The sequence below is a fragment of the Silurus meridionalis genome, chromosome 8 (genome assembly GCF_014805685.1).
Source record: "Silurus meridionalis isolate SWU-2019-XX chromosome 8, ASM1480568v1, whole genome shotgun sequence".
NCBI lineage: Eukaryota > Metazoa > Chordata > Actinopteri > Siluriformes > Siluridae > Silurus > Silurus meridionalis.
In genome coordinates this window covers 14,504,085-14,522,210 of record NC_060891.1, presented here as the reverse complement: position 1 = coordinate 14,522,210, position 18,126 = coordinate 14,504,085, and the positions used below count along the sequence as shown (strand labels likewise).

At 38.0% G+C, this 18,126-nt stretch overlaps 1 protein-coding gene across 1 annotated transcript in view; it reads right to left on the bottom strand.

The window, feature by feature from the left end:
• The window catches only part of prkd3 (protein kinase D3), a 37,333-nt gene that overhangs the window by 15,575 nt on the left and 3,632 nt on the right, over positions 1-18,126 (bottom strand). Inside the window, 1 exon segment of the mRNA XM_046855347.1 lies at positions 1,788-1,926. Within this exon segment, the coding sequence (XP_046711303.1) occupies positions 1,788-1,926 (139 nt within the window).

Below are 18,126 nucleotides of genomic sequence, written 5' to 3'. Positions count from 1 at the left end.
CCAAGAAAGAATCAAATGCTTATAAAAGCACCTTAAATCACCAACAACCAATGGCAAATATGGTGCAAAATAAATTTAGCAATATCTCATAATAAAGCAATATTTTGACCTAATCTGAACTCCCATTAAACTTTCATTATTAGTGTTATTATTAGTATTATCATTCCGTTCTTTTTTAGCCTCTCAGCTTCATTGCCCCTGGCTCAATCATCACCTCAGGTTAATGTAAGAAGTTTCTCTGCATGTCCATGCCTGTGGTGTGAGTGTATGCCCTGCTATGGATTGCCGTCTCACCCACGTTATATTCCCGCACTCTTGTTCATGCACAGTTTCAATCTAGCTCTACCGGTCAGGACAATTTCAGTTACTGGAAGTGAGTGAGTGATGGCTGGAAATTTCTTAATGCTTGAGAATAAAAAAAAAGCTAGGAAACCAAGATAAGTATAAAACCCACACCTTACAAAAAAACTCATTTTCCTGTTTAATTTTCTTTTCTTCAATAAATGTGTTAGAAAAGCTGAAATATTACTCATTTCATAACAAAACATACTACTAGATATTTGAATGAACTTAAAAGGACAGAAACAAGACAGACTCAGCTGTGGTGCACACTGTAGTTTGCTATCTCAAATAAAATCAAGCAAGGATGGACCTCCTGTAAGGCCGGAACACTCAAATCGTCCAGCTCTCTCTTATCCCTGCGGCACTTCACAGCAGAACCACTACTGTCTTTTACTGTAATAAAAACAAGCCCCTGTCTTTGAGCTGAATGCCAAGTCAAAGCTGCCCTCCTGTGTCTCTACACTGTGTGGCCTATTTTCCTTCAAAGATGTTTGATAACCAAAAGCATTGCAGGACAGGAGGCTGTGCGGACAGAAAAATAAGGGATTATGAGTAGAGTGTATTCTATGGTAACTGACATGCACTTCACATGCGGAGAGATCCATTAATGAACTGTTCTCCAAAAAGGAAAGTGCCAATTAGAGTTCTGGTGCTATTGCAGGACAATACTAGACAAGCATAAGTGTGTGTGTGTGTGTGTGTGTGTGTGTGTGTGTGTGTGTGTGTGTGTGTGTGTGTGTGTGTGTGTGTGTGTGTGTGAAGTCCAATGTGTGAGGAGGATGTGTGAAGCAGGTGTGCTCTATTACTCCCCTGTGGAGAGGGCATAAATGACAGGAAAATCAGAGCTCACACAGCAGCATTCATAGTGCAGGATGCAACAGCATTTCAGGACAGGAACAGCCCATAAACCTTCCAAAACCACAAGCCTACTTTACATTCAAATGCTGTGTTTTTCACCCTGCTTTTATGATTTTCTACTAATTTATTTTGACAGTGTTACAGTAGACTAGATTGTTTATACAATTTGGGCCTGTATGCCAACCTCCCTTTTCCTTGAAAGAAGAGAAACCCATGAGTCTGTGTGTCTGAATTTTCTCAAGGTTTCGCAATAAATTGGGGTTTGGCTGAGACTGATGTGAATGTGAATGGCGGCCTTAAGTGATCTGTCCTGTTCGCAGTTATTTAAAGATAATTAAGCTTTCACTGATGACAAAAAAAAATTGTGTTCCAGTTGTGGGCACAGTCCAGGAGTGTCAGAATTGTACTCCAGTCTCATCCAGTTAGCACTAGTCTGTTCCATCTCAACCTCACTAGAATTGACCATCTGTTTCAAAACATGAAACAGGATTTTAGAAGTATCCCCAAAAAATGCACATGGCAAAGCCTAACCAAAAACCTAAACCTACTAATCTCCTGTAGGTCAGTGTAAAATACCCAGAACTTACCTGAGAGTACCACCTCAATCAGGTCTCCCTCATGTATATCCTCTGCCGAAGTGAGTCTCTGCAGAATGTTATCAGTGTTCAGGTCATGGCGGAAGAGCAGGATCTTGTCATACATACCAAAGAATCCGCATTCTGGGAACTGAAAACAAACAAAGGCCATTCGTTAATAACATTATAAAATATTCATAATCACACCTAGATCATGCAAAAAGATATGCCTAAACCACTCTTCTACTGTCCCAAGTGAAGAAGAAAAACATTGCTAGTTCAGGTATAAGTATCATGAGCCTGTGTTGTTTTGTATGTTTGGTATATAATAGTAATTATAGAAAAAGTCCAAGTTAGAATCAAACACTAGATAATGTCCTGATTACATGTGAGAAAAAAACAACATCCCAGAGCTCTTCGGTACTAAGCAATGGGCTAAGATTTTATTTTTTCCAAGGCAATGTGCAAGACTGATCAACAGTTACGGGAAACTTTTAGTTACAAGATTGTCACACCAAACACTTCTGCCCATAAATATGTTAGGACTTTTAAGGCTGTAAAATTCTAATGATGGTTTTGGTCATAATTACAAACTCATATATACAAACTTCTTCATAAACTTCTAAAGGGTTCACAAACTTTCAAGCACCACTGGTGCTGAATCTTGTGACTATTTTTGGTCTTTGAAACAGCATGAATTTGCCTAGATATGCATGAGACAATCATGCAGAAAGAACTGCATTGTGCAGTTGCAAATTAAATAGCAGGCTTCCTGTGAGTAACTTTGTCCACCTACTTGAAGAATGTGAGATAGTATTGAGGTTCAGTCAAAGAACAGGCCAGTGAAATTCTGAAAGCTAACTGACAGGTTTCTAGAACCATTCATGGATGATATATGCTTTGGAACATGATGCATGCATGCTGAAAGTGTCTCTCCAAATGAGGATAAACTTATAAACTGTAGCCATAAAGGGATTAGCAACATTGTTCAGATGCACTATGCCCATCCACACATTGTTCAGTGGATATCAGGGGCTATACCATGCGCCAGGAAAATATTCTTCCACACAAATGCACTGCTACAACAAGGTTATACTGCTGAAACCAAATGGACTCAATGGACTTATGCTGCTTGCATGAAATTCCAATTAAAGCCAATCAGAATTATGCACCAAAAAAAGCCTCTCGAGACAAAAGACAACCACGCAATGCCTCAAAACAATTTTGATTCCCTATTCCCAGTGAAGATGGGCTTTCTTGGTATCAGTGTTCTTCTGAATGGAGATTTAGGAACATTTTGGTCCAATGCACTATTCCTTAGACCTATCACAGCTCACAATTCAATTTATTCTCTGTACAGTTTTCACAGGTAAGATCTACACAGCCTTTTGACTGTGTACTGTCTGCCAAAAATTTCCTTTTTTTTTTACATTTTAGTTCATTTTCTTTACGCTTCATCCTTTACTATTATACACTGCAATTTATGCTTCTTGCACTTTTGTTTTTGGCTGCCACACTTATGAACAGATTCAATATAGGAGCTTGACATTGTCTTTAGATATGTGGCCCAAATTTTAATATGGTGTAGCTGGTTGTTGCTTGTTTTTAACACACTGCAACTTTCTCCTTTAGACCTCTCTGATCCTTAATTTTTTTTTGACAGTAAATAAGCTGATTGGAAGATCCGAGAACTGACCTTAAAAAGTTTGTCACTAAAATTCTACACCAATTCTACAATTTTCTAGACAACATTTAATTAAACACCAACTGATTTATACATCACAAATGAATCACATGACATTTGGCTTACTGGAATGTACCATTGTGGATGTGTTTAGACCTGGTTTGTGCAGCTTTTTTCAATCATATCTGTTAAGTTGCAAAGACAAGAGCAAAATGACAAGTGTGTTTTTTTAATTTGCCAATCGGAGTTCTCTTTCTCGCCGACGAGCTCCACGGTTGATGTGACATGCAGTATCGTCGGAAAAACAGCTGACATGGTCCGAATAAAGCCAACGGTGCGGAAAAATACTAAAGCCAACCGATGCTCAAAACCACCCAACGTATCATTTGTTCTTAATCTAGCCTTATATACTTATTTGGTTCAATTTGATGCTTCATTTTGATGCTTCATCAAAATTGGCATTATATATCTGCCATCGGCTGCCCTGATTTCTAAATATCGGCCCCGGCATCGGCCAGAAAAAAACCCATATCTGTCGACCTCTAATGTAAACTTAAATTTCCGAATATGCACATATAATCCAATCCATTAAAAGCCATCATGGCAGAGTTGAATATGAGGATGATGGGGGCAATAAACACAGTGAGCCGCTCTGTTTTGAGGAATGGCTCTCCTCACAAGCAGATTACACAAGCTGAGAGACATGCGGTGCAGAGGGCCTTGTGTAAATGCCCAGAATATTAGCCTAGCAAAAAGACGTGGTTAAAAACATCTGTTGGAACAGATCCTATAGCTATGAGTCATCCCCATTTCCTCAGGCTACACACTTCTCTCTCCTCATTACAGAGTGAGTGGAACTGATATACAGCACCTTTATAGCATGGGTTCAATTGTGCAGGTCGTAAAATCGATAATGACTGATTCAACCGCATTTCAAATGACTAGCACACAATTAACACAAGTTTTTGTTACAGAGACATTTTTATAAGGACACATTAACAAAACATGAATCAAGGGCATTCATAATACACAACAAGCCCGCTCCATAAATGTAACATTTTCTCTAAAACGATTCGACTGTCAGACATCTATTCATGGAAAAGATCACAGTGTATTAAACTGTCATTTACTTTTCGCTGTTTGTACATTTTGTAGAATGTCTCAGCTTTCTGGATTCATTAGTAATGCTGTTGGTTTATCTAGAAGAATCATATACTTCTGGAATCAGTGTAGTGAGAGAATCACTATTTGTATGGTCTCTGCCAGGATATGACTGCAACCAACGATACTGAGTCACTTCCTCTTCCCAAGAGTCACCAGAGATTCCACCTGTCAGAGACAGCACAGACGTTTACAAAACACCAACCTAAACTGAAATAACCTTCACTTTATATCGACAACTATTTTTCCTTTTTCAAAGAACACAATAATTTCCTCTTGTTCCTGATTTCTCCTTAAACATTGAACACTGTCTTGTGTTTAACAATTAAGCTGCTATCTAACAATTTTACAATTCTGTCATTTCAAAGCTACAGTGTGTAAAGGTTTTTGTTCAAATAAGCACAATAGTACTGATTCAGCAGACTTAACATACTCTGTAATATGATGTTCCTGAGCTATACTCTGTAATATGATGTTCTGTGAGTTATACTGACTGGCCTGTAATAGTATTTCACTGTGTCAGGGGTGTCAGGTTAAAACTGGTATGAAATTTCTAACCAGTGTGTATTGTTATGCATACGTCAAACATCATCACACCACAAATTCTGGCACAAAAGAGTCTGATTACCGAATGATTGGTAGGAGAGAGAGAAAACAAAATAAAATGTGAGTTAGAGTGAATGCTGCTCATTTACCATTTGTCTGTCTGTACTGTAAACTTTTTAAGATGTTGTTGAGCTAGAAACCTCATGACTAACAGGACCTGTATTCACCTGATCTGTTTTTCATCTTTCAGTGTGCAAATATATGCTTGTATTGATACTAATACTAATCATACTAATAACAATCATATTAGATAATGAAATTCAAAGAAATACAGTTTGGGTAAAAATAATTTACACAACCCAAGCCCTAGAAATGCCCAAATTCAGAGCATATAATACCACATTCAAATTTGGCCTGTAACAATGTGCTTAATATTTCAGATGAAAAATCCTTTTTCCTTATCATGAGCTCATGAATATACAAAGGTATCTAACATTTGGTGACTACTTTTATTTTTATCAAGCAATCTCAGTAAGACCTGAACAACAGTAGCTTGTTCATTTATGTTTGTTCATTCATCTGGTAGTCAGTCATTATGACAGTCACAATGATGAAAATTGTAAAATGTTGTATCACATTTGTAATATTGAGCAATTTTGAGTCACTGATATGCAGGCGACATGTAGAATAGCATGCTACCCTACGATAGTGCTATTGTGGATTTACAGTAGAACTTGTAGTATCTGTTTTTCAAGGTTGGACAACATTATTTAATTTATCTACCTATTTGCCTCATGTGTCATGAGTATCTCAGCACCTGATATCAATCAAAACTTTGAAATATACAACACTCTCCTATACTATGCACATTTGCAGAAACTTGTTTTTTCCTTGACTGACAGCCACATTGCATGTGCTCAGACAGATATCAGGAACAAAGGATTAAAAGGGAGGAAAATATTTAGAAAGAGGAATGTAAGGGTCAATGTATGATGAGAATTGGCCCATGATGAAGGCTAAGGACTGAACATGTCATGCTGCCAGCTTCAGGTCTGGAAAGTCCATCAGCCACAGCTGTTTCCCTGCTGGGACCTCACACACAATGCATGGCAAACAATACTAGCCATAATGCCAGGGCCAGTGAGAAGTGTTGGCAGTTCACAGATATTGACCACAGCCCAACAGGGTGGTAATACAAAGGCAGAGAATGAAAAGATTAACAAAAAAACAAACAAAACAGTTAGGTATTGGATGGTTTGAGAGATACAGAGGTAAAAAAAAACCCAACTGTACCTACTTAATGATAATAACTGCAAAAACAAAAAAATTCAAGGATGTCTGGAATTTCTCTGATTATCTCGAAGAAGACACACAAGTTTCATTTTCAACAGCATTTAGAGGTTTGGATGTGTCTTCACTTTTTCATGGCAAAAATCAGTACTAGTTATGAATGTCATTTAAACTAAGGTAAGTTTTTTAAACGTTAAACAGTTACATCTACTTTGCCATTATTGAGGGATGAAGCTTGTTACACTTCTTCTTCATTCGGTCCTGCCAAAAACGCTCCACTTTTTAGAGATGCCTGATTATGCAAAATTACTTTCCTAGTTTTTCATAATGCCAAAGTTAGTTAAACATACAAGGTCTAAAGTATCCAAAGTAGTCCTTCTTCATAACTGTGTCATCACAAACAATCATGGTTTATTAAGCACAATAATTACAAAACTCCTTTCAAAACTTACACAAATAGTCAATTCATGTAAAAGCTAAAACACTCCAGTGTGCTCAATACATTTATCCACTCTGCTCGCTTATTTAGGTCCATTTGGAATAGAGTGTAGGACCAATCAGCATGGCTTGAACCCCATCATCTACAGCAGATGAATGCAAATTTTGTACTGTAGCCCTGGTGGCTGGGCCTGTAGCAATGCTGAAGACCACGAAGGAGCGGGCATGCACCAACAATGGCTCCACTGTTCGCACCCTCTTCCTGGCTTTCATGTGCACATGTAGTTTAGGAGAACAAAGAGATTGAATTCCAGACAAGAATTGCCCAAGGCTGTTCCCGGGGATGCTTCTGTTGAGAAGACTTCTGCAATAAGTGTTCCTGAGTCAAGATTTAAAGACGTATCTCTATGAACTTGTGTAACACTAGCACCAGTGGAAAAACATGGGAGCCACAAACTCCAGGACTCTTGACAATCAACTCTTGACAGAGGTTAGCAGATGTGCCGGTAAATCAGCATGTAGCTGATTCTGCAGCATTATATTGACTGATGAAGGTTTTGCAGAGGAAGCGGCTCAAAACCAGAATCAACTCCCTGAACGGCTGCATTCTGGCGGTTTTAAAAGGACAGTCCAACTCCTTTGCATGCTAACCCCTGACACATGGCCATAGAGATTTACAACTGGTACTAACATGCAGACATTCTAATGCATCCTTCCTGATTGAGTACAAGTCTTTCCTCTGGTTGTGCCTGACCACGAACCCTGCTCCTCCCCAGTGGCGGAAGGTACCTCCTGTTGGCATGGATTGTCTCTCTCTCTCTCTCTCTCTCTCTCTTCACTCCACATGTTTCCCATGCCAGTGCAGCAGCCGCAGCTGGAGCCCTAAGCTTTGAAATGCCAATTCCAGGAAGCGGGAGGGAAGCTGTGAGATTTGCCCACAAGGTTTACAGAGACAAAAGAGATAGGATATGGTCAAGCACAGTGCATTTGTATAGGTCGAGTCATTTAGATTGTAGAAGAGTTGATAGTATATACAGTGTTTCAATTAATATAGTATTGACATCAGGACTAACAGCATAGGTTGCAACAGAGATGCTATTGGAAATAATTCCTATGTGTGAAGCTTCACAACCTAAATAAATACATTAAGACCTTAAAGCATTACAATGAAAGTATAACAGCAATATCAATGATAAAATATTTTATTTGCTCCGCAATGCAACAGAATGCAGCCAGATAACATACAGTTCAAACATCAGTTTGAGAAGACAATACAACTTTGTAAAAGATGGGGCAACAAGTTTCAGAAACAGAAATTACACATTCTTTGCTTTTTAGTGTCTTGTTCTACACCACCACTTTTGTTTACTTCTTTAACCAATGAAAACAAAGTCAGCTGCCTCGTTTCACCATATCGATGATGATGTAAGTACAAGTGACTAATAAAGTGAATATTTTATGATTACTAATGGCACTATGATAGAATTGACCAGATACTTGAAAGCGACTTTCATTCATTAAAGTGATTAATTCAAATACTTCAGAACCGGACAGCAAGCGGAGAAATCTTCCATCAGAATCCATGGGCTAACCATGAAAGACAAGTGCAAATTAATATGTTGGAATACCAATCAACTTAGCTTAGTTTTAGAGAAAGTAGTCTGCAAGTAAAGTTTTAGCAGGAAATCAGTTATTGTCTAATTGTTCAATTAATGAACAAGAGTTGGTTTAAGTGTTCTAGCTACATTAATGCTAAGTTGTATATTGGTAAATTATTACTTTAGAACTATTGGCAAGTAACACTATCAGAACCTCGGTGGAAGGATCTGTTCCACAGATGGTGCTTTCAGAGCCAAAAATCCTTTCAACCTTGAAAAAAAAGGCAGTTGAGGCAATCACACATTTCTCTTATGAGACAACAGCTCTGAAAGGAAGGAAAGACGTTCAAAACATGACAAATGTGTCTGTTAGGACCACTCGTCAAGTAAGCAGATTAGTAAAAGAAAAAAAAAAACGTTATTTGCTGTAATCACCTGAATCCTGCCAAAGCAAGCTATGCAGAACTAAAAAGAAGGAAATAGCTTATTTACAAGTGACGCATCTTCATAGAATGTTTTTCAAGCAGTGAAAACTTCAATAATGGAACTTCTGAAGTATAAGTAAACTCGTAATACTAGAATAATGCCACAGTACATCCATTTTGCAGTTTGAACACAGAGACCAGAATTAAACCACACTAACAGCTTGCACAAATGGACAGTGAATCAGGCCTCAAATCTGGTTCGTAGAAGCCTAGCATGAGCAGACTAGAAGTCCATGGCCTGTGCATTACATCAAACTATATGCTCACCACTGGCTGGACCATGCCAAAAAAAACACAGCATGGTTGGAGCAGAGGGACCACAAGCAGCCGACTTTGCAACCCATCTGCACCATCATTAGCCTCTGCATAGTTCACATTTCAGTCAAGTTTTAACCCCCACCATATACACACTCCCTTTCAGTTCCCACTTCAGTCCTCAGCCACTACGATAATCTCCACTTGTAGAAAAACCAAGCAGGGCATCCATCAAACTAGAACTCCTGCTTAGGGCTCTCTTGATCTTAAAAACCCATTTGCTTAAAAACTTCCTACACTTTACTGGAATTCACTTCACTGGGGAAAATCTGTTGCATCCTTTCTTGTATATTTGCATATAGTATTCTGAATTCAGCAATATATCCTAGTGCATTTATTACATAGATATAATAGAAAGAGAAAATGTGTACTTAACAAATACGTATTTCATTCAGTGTTTGGATAAATTGCAATTATTTGCCGAGCATTTTTCCCCAAACTAATTGTTTTCCTGGGTAATGACAGGTTTAATGTGATGGACAATTAATTGTAGTCACAGCACAGTGTGGATAAAAAAACAACTGTATATTCTATAGAGTATAATCTATACTCTATATATTTCTCTAGGTTGTGTATTACAATACTATTAAAAATGATTCCAATGTTTCACTAAAAATATATTAATTCTGATTTATAATTAGTCTGACATCACAAATTACCAAATGGTTTTGTGGAAATGTTCAAAAAGTGTTTCAGTTTACAAAATAGTCTTGCAAACATTAGTGGACATTCATGAAAGTTATCCAGCCGGATGAAGTGTTAGTTTGTGTAGTAACATAATTCTCTATAAAAGTAAAGAACAAATGAAGATTAAAAGTAGAATCCTACATGGTTCTTTAACAATTCAAAACCCTAGGCACTTATATAGGCTTAATCTTATTTTACTCACTCAGGGTTTAATCTAAATCAATTTATGCATAATACCTTTCATTTCAAATTTTCATCAAAATTAACCAGTAGTCTAAAGAAAATCGTTCTGTGTTCTTTCTTTCAACACACTTTTCGAACTTCCTTGCTTAGGAGCTATCAGTTCAGCAGATCACTTGAATCAATGGTCAGGCAGGAAAAGCAACACTAACAAAAACACCTCCACAAAACAGCTTTGTCAACCTGTCCAAACCTTGCCGATCGATAGGATTAGCACCGCAAGCTCAGGAGGCTGAGAAAGGCCAGGCCTCCATATGGATTTCATTGTAATAACCTGCCGCTATTAACATAATTGGAGGAAATCTCTCTATTTTTGAGTGGTAACAGTGGCTCCATTGTTGAGTCTCTGTGACATCTGGGCTTTTTTGTGCATTGGGAGAAGTTGTGTCATACTCTTCTACACTGTAAAATGGACCTGACAAATGAACCATGCTTGAACTCTTGGCTTCCACTTGCTCGTTTTAAACAGCAAGGGGTCCGAAACCTGACGTGGTGCCGAGCATCTGCGTGTGCTTTCAACAGAAAATCCTTAATGTACGGAATGTGTAACTTCCAGAGGGACTCTCATTGGAAAGATTTTCATACTTTCATCTTGTTGCAGAGACACAAAAGAGGTCAACGTGGCTACTGCTGTGCTGCAAAGGTTACAAATTTGACGCGTTAACGAGGTCTTGCGTGCCTTTAGGGGAATCGTGTTGAGATCATCGTGCCACCTCAATCATGTTCTGTTTTGTTTATACTGAACTCCAGGATGTCCTGGATTCGATGCTACAGCACGTTCTAACCCTGCTTTCTATCCTGTCAGCAAGGATTACTTATGATGCGACACAGTGAGTGATCATCTTCATTTTATCCCAGGAAAGCTTGTGAGGTTCAGCTTCAGCCTTGGACTAATGAACAAACACAATGCATACTTTTTTGTAATCGTTCAGTTTTGGATGGTGACCAAACCAGTTGACGCCCTTGTAATAAACTATAAAACTCTAGAATCTAGCAAGCTAAGGGTCTCAATCATCAACAGTTCAAGCTATTGTTCCTGTAAATTTGTCATTTTCTAACCATCTACTCGACAAAAGGACAATACCTTTTTTATATAAAGGTAGTTAAATTTAAAAAGGGAACAGTAGTTCAGGGGGTAAAAAAAAAAACAAGCGCTAGAAAAACACTGTAGCAAAAACGATCTACATATAGAAAAAACACTCATTACGGCATTTAAAGCATAAATACTGTTGCCACTTAATCACGTGATTCATTTGCGAAGCATTTTTTTACACACTATCTCTGGAATGATGTCTGGACAAGGAAGCATGTAATTAGTCACTTCACATCAAGTTCAAAGCAGATACCATCTCAGAGCCCAAGGCCCTTGTCACAATGATAACGCGAAGCACCACTGTGAACGTATACACGGGCTTGAGTGTCTCATTTATAACCAGGAGAAAAATCTCTTATTGTTAAACATTTAAAGGTAACATTTCAGTCATAATAAATATTTTCTGGATCTTTCCAAGCAAGGAGTTTTATGCTTCTATTTATGCTGCATACATTTTAGACGACTATCCCTGCAGTAGTGCACAGCATGAGCCTGTCAATACACTGTCTAAGCAAATCATGTCCTTTACTGATGATGGGCATTCAGACAATAAGAATAAGAACTATGAAATGTGAGATCCTCAAGTCAAACTGAAGAATCCTACAACTGATATTTGTTGTAAAACATTTCAAATCATCTCTGTCAAGGACGTATGCAGTAACATCCAAAACAAGTCTGCCAGCTGAAATAAATAGCCTATGGGGCAGTGGTAGTCCAGTGGTTAAGGCTCTGGGTTACTGATCACAAGGTCAGCGGTTCGAACCCCAGCACAGCCAAGCTACCTCTGTTGAGCCCTTGAGCAAGGCACTTAACCCTATCAGCTCCAGGGGCGCCGTACCATGGCTGACCCTGCGCTCTGACCCCAGCTTCCAGATGAGTTGGGATATGCGAAAAAAAAAAAAAACTAGAAATTTCCCCACTGTGGGACGAATAAAGGTTAAATTATTATTAATTATTATTATTATACATTTTGTAGAGCAAAGTAAGACAACAACAGACAAAAGCTGACAGCTTCCGCAAAGTGTCGCTCAAGTGTCAAAAACACATCTGAGCCGCCTTCACATTTAATGTACAAATAATTCCTAAAAACATATCAACATAACTGCTCTACTACCAAGATCAACTTAGTCATATGACAGTATAAAGATGTTAACCACATAAACCAGTGTCACCTGCTTTAACGAAATTATCTCTTGGTATGTGCTAAGAGGTAGACAAAAAAAATGGATGCACATCAATGACTGAAAAAATAAAATAAAAATATCTCATAAGCTTGTGAGGGAAAAAGCCTGGCCTGATTGATGAATAAAACACGCCTCAGCCATTGAGTGTGTGTACATGCAATGGAGCTTGGTGTGATGTGTGTTGTTAACACACACATTTTTTCTGTACTGTGTGCAATCTCAGAGTGAAAAGCTGTTTTCAAGTGCTTTGTCATAGAATGCCGAGTAACGTGATTGGTTCAACCTGTCATGTTATGTCCTGTTTCTGCTTTTATGATGGCAGAGTATGTGCTGTTAAGTTCAGCAGGGGAGGAAGGAGAAAAGTATTTTTATTACATAAAACATTTTTAGTGGATCACTTTTGTAGTGAGTGCTACAACTGATAAGTAAATGAAAAAGTGATAAATGGAACTTGAGTAAATGATGACTCATCTTGCTCAATTTTTTGCTCAGTAGCTAATGCAGAAGGAAGCCAGAGTTACAAATAGCTATGGCTAGGATTGAAAACCACGAGAAAGACAGCACATATGTGTGGTCTGCTAACAATAATCACTTTGGCCTCAAAATTTTTCCACAGTTTACTGGTATTTATTATTCATTTTTTTATGACCCTTATATTGAACGCAGAGTTTTAGTAATCTACATAAGGTGAGGAGAGTGGGTGCATGCCCCACTTTATCCTATATGGTGCCAACAAGACTAAAACAAAATCCCAACCTTTAACTGTTTATTTCCTGAATTGAAGTAGTCTTTGTCAATGAGATTAATTGGCGTTGTTATAGACGTTTTATGAATCTACTTTTTAATTTGAAAAAGCATGTAACGGTACTGCAGCCACATCTTAGACACAAATAATCCTACATCCAAAGTGTAATAATAACAGAATAATATAAAAAAAGCAAACCAAATAAAGACCTTTCCTTTTACCTGATTTAGTTATGCAAGACAACACAGCAACAGCCACACTTTAGAAAAATCCTTGTTCCTAATTTGGAGACTGGAAAATACCCTCCATCCATGTGCCCTCGTTATACAAGAACCGCCAAGGAAAAGACATACATGTGGCAGTGGTGCAGGCTATGACTCTTACCACACACACACACACACACACACACACACACACACACACACACACAGGGCCAAACATAGAGGCTAATCACCAATCACCCACACACTCAGTCAATCATACACACCCTGCCTTTCGATGAGTCAGGCTGCTGTGATCCATGATTTTTGACTAGTGGGAGTGCGTTCTCTCCAACTGCTCCACAATGCACTTGAGCAAGAACAGCAAAAAGTAAAATTGCAGATGTTATAGATTAAGTGAGAGAGTTCTTCCCTTCACTGCTCTTTCTTAGAACTATGTACTGATGTGTAACACTAAGTCTGGTCCTGTCGCTCACTCGATTTTCATGAAATCTTTTTTTTTACATTGAATTACCAAGTAAACAAGTACCATTGCATACCTTTGAACAAGTTACTTTGTACACACATCTGCTTTCACCACTAAACACAATTTGCATGCTTCAAACCAGCATGCTCGCTTATTTACTAAAAACATGTTTCTAGTAAATCTGAAGCCTCTAGTAAAGTCTGAGCCTCTATTTCTAGGAAATGTCAAGGTGAATGTTTTTGGTAGCAGTATATCACACTGGATGAACAAATGAAATACTGTTCCTTGCATAGGAGCAGGCAGATGCTTGCTATATAGGCCTTTGGGGTCAGGCTTGGGGGAATTTATTTCCTGTTCATTTTACGGTTAGTTTTGGCCGGGATGATCATGGCACACTACAGTTTCCATGTGCTCCCCTCCTTTTCGCTCGAGTCTCAAATCTTTTGCTGCTGACTTTTCAGCTCTGCGTTACCCAGGTAACAATTTAATGTTGACAGCTATCCTCCCAATGAACCTGCAGGAGAGGAATGATAAATTTCCTCTCAAAAAAAAAAAAAATAGAAGGCAGATTTTTCTATCTTTCCTCATAGCAAGATCAATTTGATAGCATTTTCCATGGAAAATTAAATAGCCAACTGTATTTAAAGCTAATAAATACTGGCAAAACATCCCAAACTACAATAAGAAGAACAACCTTGAGCTCAAGGGGTTTGTTTGGGTTTGTTTGAGAGAACAGTCTATGTGTCTGTAATTTTTAATCTGTATGTCTGCTTTGACATAGACCACATACTGAAGGTCCCAATCCTCCAAGGTATTGGTGCTGGGTTGTGTTTAATAATGTAGAATTCTGTAAAACTTAGAATAGATGCACTCCTGACATACAAAACAGCCACAAAGTTAAAGCTAAACAGAATTGAATTTGTGCAAGAGGCAGCATAACAGCTATAAAATGGTTAAAAGAAATGTTAAAACTAATTAATTGCAGATCTGTGAAAAACGTTAACCGTCCTTCCCTGGCACATATTATTTTTATATTTAAGCATGCAATGTTCATTAAATGTTAAACTACAGCTGGGACTACAGACCTTGCCCATAGAATGAAAGTTACTAACCTATCACAGTGGGAAGGTTTTCTTCCTTGCCTGTATGCAACACATTAACATCCGACCGCACAGTGTTTCCAGCTGCTTGAGTGATTCAAGGTCGGGCACAAGGTTTAGTCTTCATAAAAGTGCTTTCGGAGAGATTTCTAGAAGTTTATGCCTTTTTCCAAAGTATTTGCCAAAAAAGCTACAAACTTTTGTCCTCTGAGCTAGCTTTGTCATCCCTTTCTGACAGAGGGGGAGAGGATCTGAGCCAAAGTAAATTCCCCCTCCTCCAAATTCACACTGAATTCTAGCAGACTATATACAGTGGTTCCCTCACATCACCACTTATATAAGAGTTGCTGAGAAATTCTCAGATTCCACTGTATATCAAAACTTCACTAATGGAACCAGTTCTAACCTAATCTTCCAGGCTTCCACAGTGATTTGCTATAATTTTCTAAATTGTATAGAATGTAAAAATATGATGCACATCACCTCCTGAAAATGTAACAAATGCTTCTTGTCAGTGTGGTGAACTTTTGTCCTGTAATTGCACTCTTTGTGACAGTGGAGTAGAGCCAGTGCAACACCAAAACAGGAAGTGCTTCATTATCAGATGTTTATTTCCTTCATCGCGCTCTACATTGTCCGAAATACACTGATCGCAAAAATGAAAATAGTTTCGCAAGAATGTTGGTTACTTTTCATATTAAATGTGAATAAAAAGCATTCACACAAGCTCAGTCTCAAGAATTACTGTGCCTCCAAAACATAATGTTCCTTTCCAATTAGCGGTGAAACCGAGCCCAAGTCAGGTATTTTTCATCAATAATAAGTAACATCAATAAAAACACCAAAATTCATCTCTCAATATTCAAGCTTTGTATACATGTTAAGCACGAAACAGTGATGTATGGTCCAATAATGTGGTTTTGCATTCGGCAGGAAGTCTAAACAGCTCTGTGTGGTTTGCATAGTGTCTTTCCATTACAGTGACGGCAATACACGTGAAACTCGTAACCAAAAGTTAATTCAGAAGATTATCCAGAGACATCAAACAAATAAAGCACTGTGGTCAAGAACAGCTGAATATGATGCCCTGTCATTTGGAATCCATCTAGATGTTTTACTTTAGCACTATTCAAATGAACATATGCTTTTAGACTTTTTACAGATCCTTTTATAAAATTAGACCCATACATTTTGAACTCATTCTGATGTTGTTTATGGGGCATAAATATCACCTGTATCTAACTTGAGAATTATTCTCCTGAAGATAACAGTTTTTACTACTTGTAAGATGTATTACTTTATTCACTTGATAATGATTGTGATTGAACAGCTATTTGTAATTTATAGCTATTTGTTTGTCCCCAAAGAGTTTAAAGGATTATAGTGTTGGTCAAAGGCCAAAATCAAGGATATGTAAAATATGTGCAAATCCAAACAGAGCATGCTCTTTAAACATTAAAAAAAACATTTCTCTGTGGTACATAAGCAGGTGGAAAGACAGCAAGCTACCTAATGCATTAAACCTCCAGCAACATCCAGATGATTACAAAATGAGGAGCCATGATTCCAAAACCCACAAAATCTGATGGTATACTATTTCTACTAGTCTATACCACTGTGTTATTACTAACATCCAGTCCACATTGCAGTTAAAACAAATTCCAGAAATTCCAATAATTGGTCAATATATTTAGTCAATCAGTCAATCACTGGGCCCATCTTTTGCAGAACAGGACATATAGATTAGAAAATAGGCTTGTAATGTATACAAACATAGTTAATGTTTAAAATATACATTTACTTTCCTTAGCAGTCCTCCAACTCTGTAACATTAATGCTTAAGCTGACCATTATCTCACATCTCTTTCTACTGGAATATGAAAATTTAACATTTTACTGTGTCCTGATTGGACCAGCAAAGAGCACAAGTATGTGTAAGTGTATTTCTGTCTGTAAGCCTGTGCCCTTTTATGAGTAAAGATGGTCAGGAGAACTAGAGAAATCAGTCATTTTTTCCACTAATATCAAAGCCATATGATTGTGCTCAGCTGGATGTCAGCACATGAGGTTTCAGCTCATCCCATGGGTTTTGGGTGATCCACAGCAGCACACAAAGTTTTGAGACTGACACTGTTGCTTGGTTTTCCAATCAAATATGAGTCTTCTGTGTGTGCTACATGTCTATTAAAACTGCATCTAGATGAACTGTAAAATAACCCGCCTTCTCCAATGTTCTGTCAATTTTAACCAAAGCTTTGAGAAATGCAATAAATGCAAAAACTGCATTAAGATCATGCATTTATATTTATGTATTGCATACATACACATAAACACAAATCTCAGGGGCCATGATGTCATACTATGGTTTAACAGTAACCTTGTGTCAAATGATCTCTAAAACGTCTCTCCATCTGAAATTCCTGCCTTCAAGCCAGAAAAGCAAGATCGAGAATTATACCAATATTGGATTTTGCCCTGAAGTGAGGTTCCAGCCCGCAAGCTAGTGAGAATTCACCACTGCATTACATTTGTATGAAGGAATGTGAACTTGACCTAAAATGCACTGGACAAGAAATACACATAGCAAGGCAGTGCATGTTAGTAATGCTGTCTGCCTGCTTGTTTAGCAGATTAACGAGGAACCATGCAAGGTTGCAGCTTGTCTCTTAGCTTCGAACAGGAGCTCATCGTGCCCTGTTAAAGGGTCACGTTAGCAAATTACTGCCAGACTGTTCTCTGTGAAAACAATGGTACATTTTACATAAAGCTGTTCTGTGTGGCCTAATTTAAAAGGGTGTAACTGGTGTTGGTTTAATGTCTGCTCAGGTTAAAACTAAATTTTAAAAAGTTACCATTTATCTGTTATTATTCAACAGCAGCCTCGAACAAAATGGAACCCACAGCAGGTAGCTGTCATTCAGCAGACATAGTCTAGTAGTTTATTCAGTCTAGTAGTTTGTTACCTTTAGAGTTTGTACCTTTATAGAAGCCCCACTACATCTCAAATCCAGCACAAAATAAATTAATTCTTTGCCTCTTTTTTTATACTCTCTGTGGAAAACAAGGTCACCATGGTGCACATGTATTCCTGATGGCTA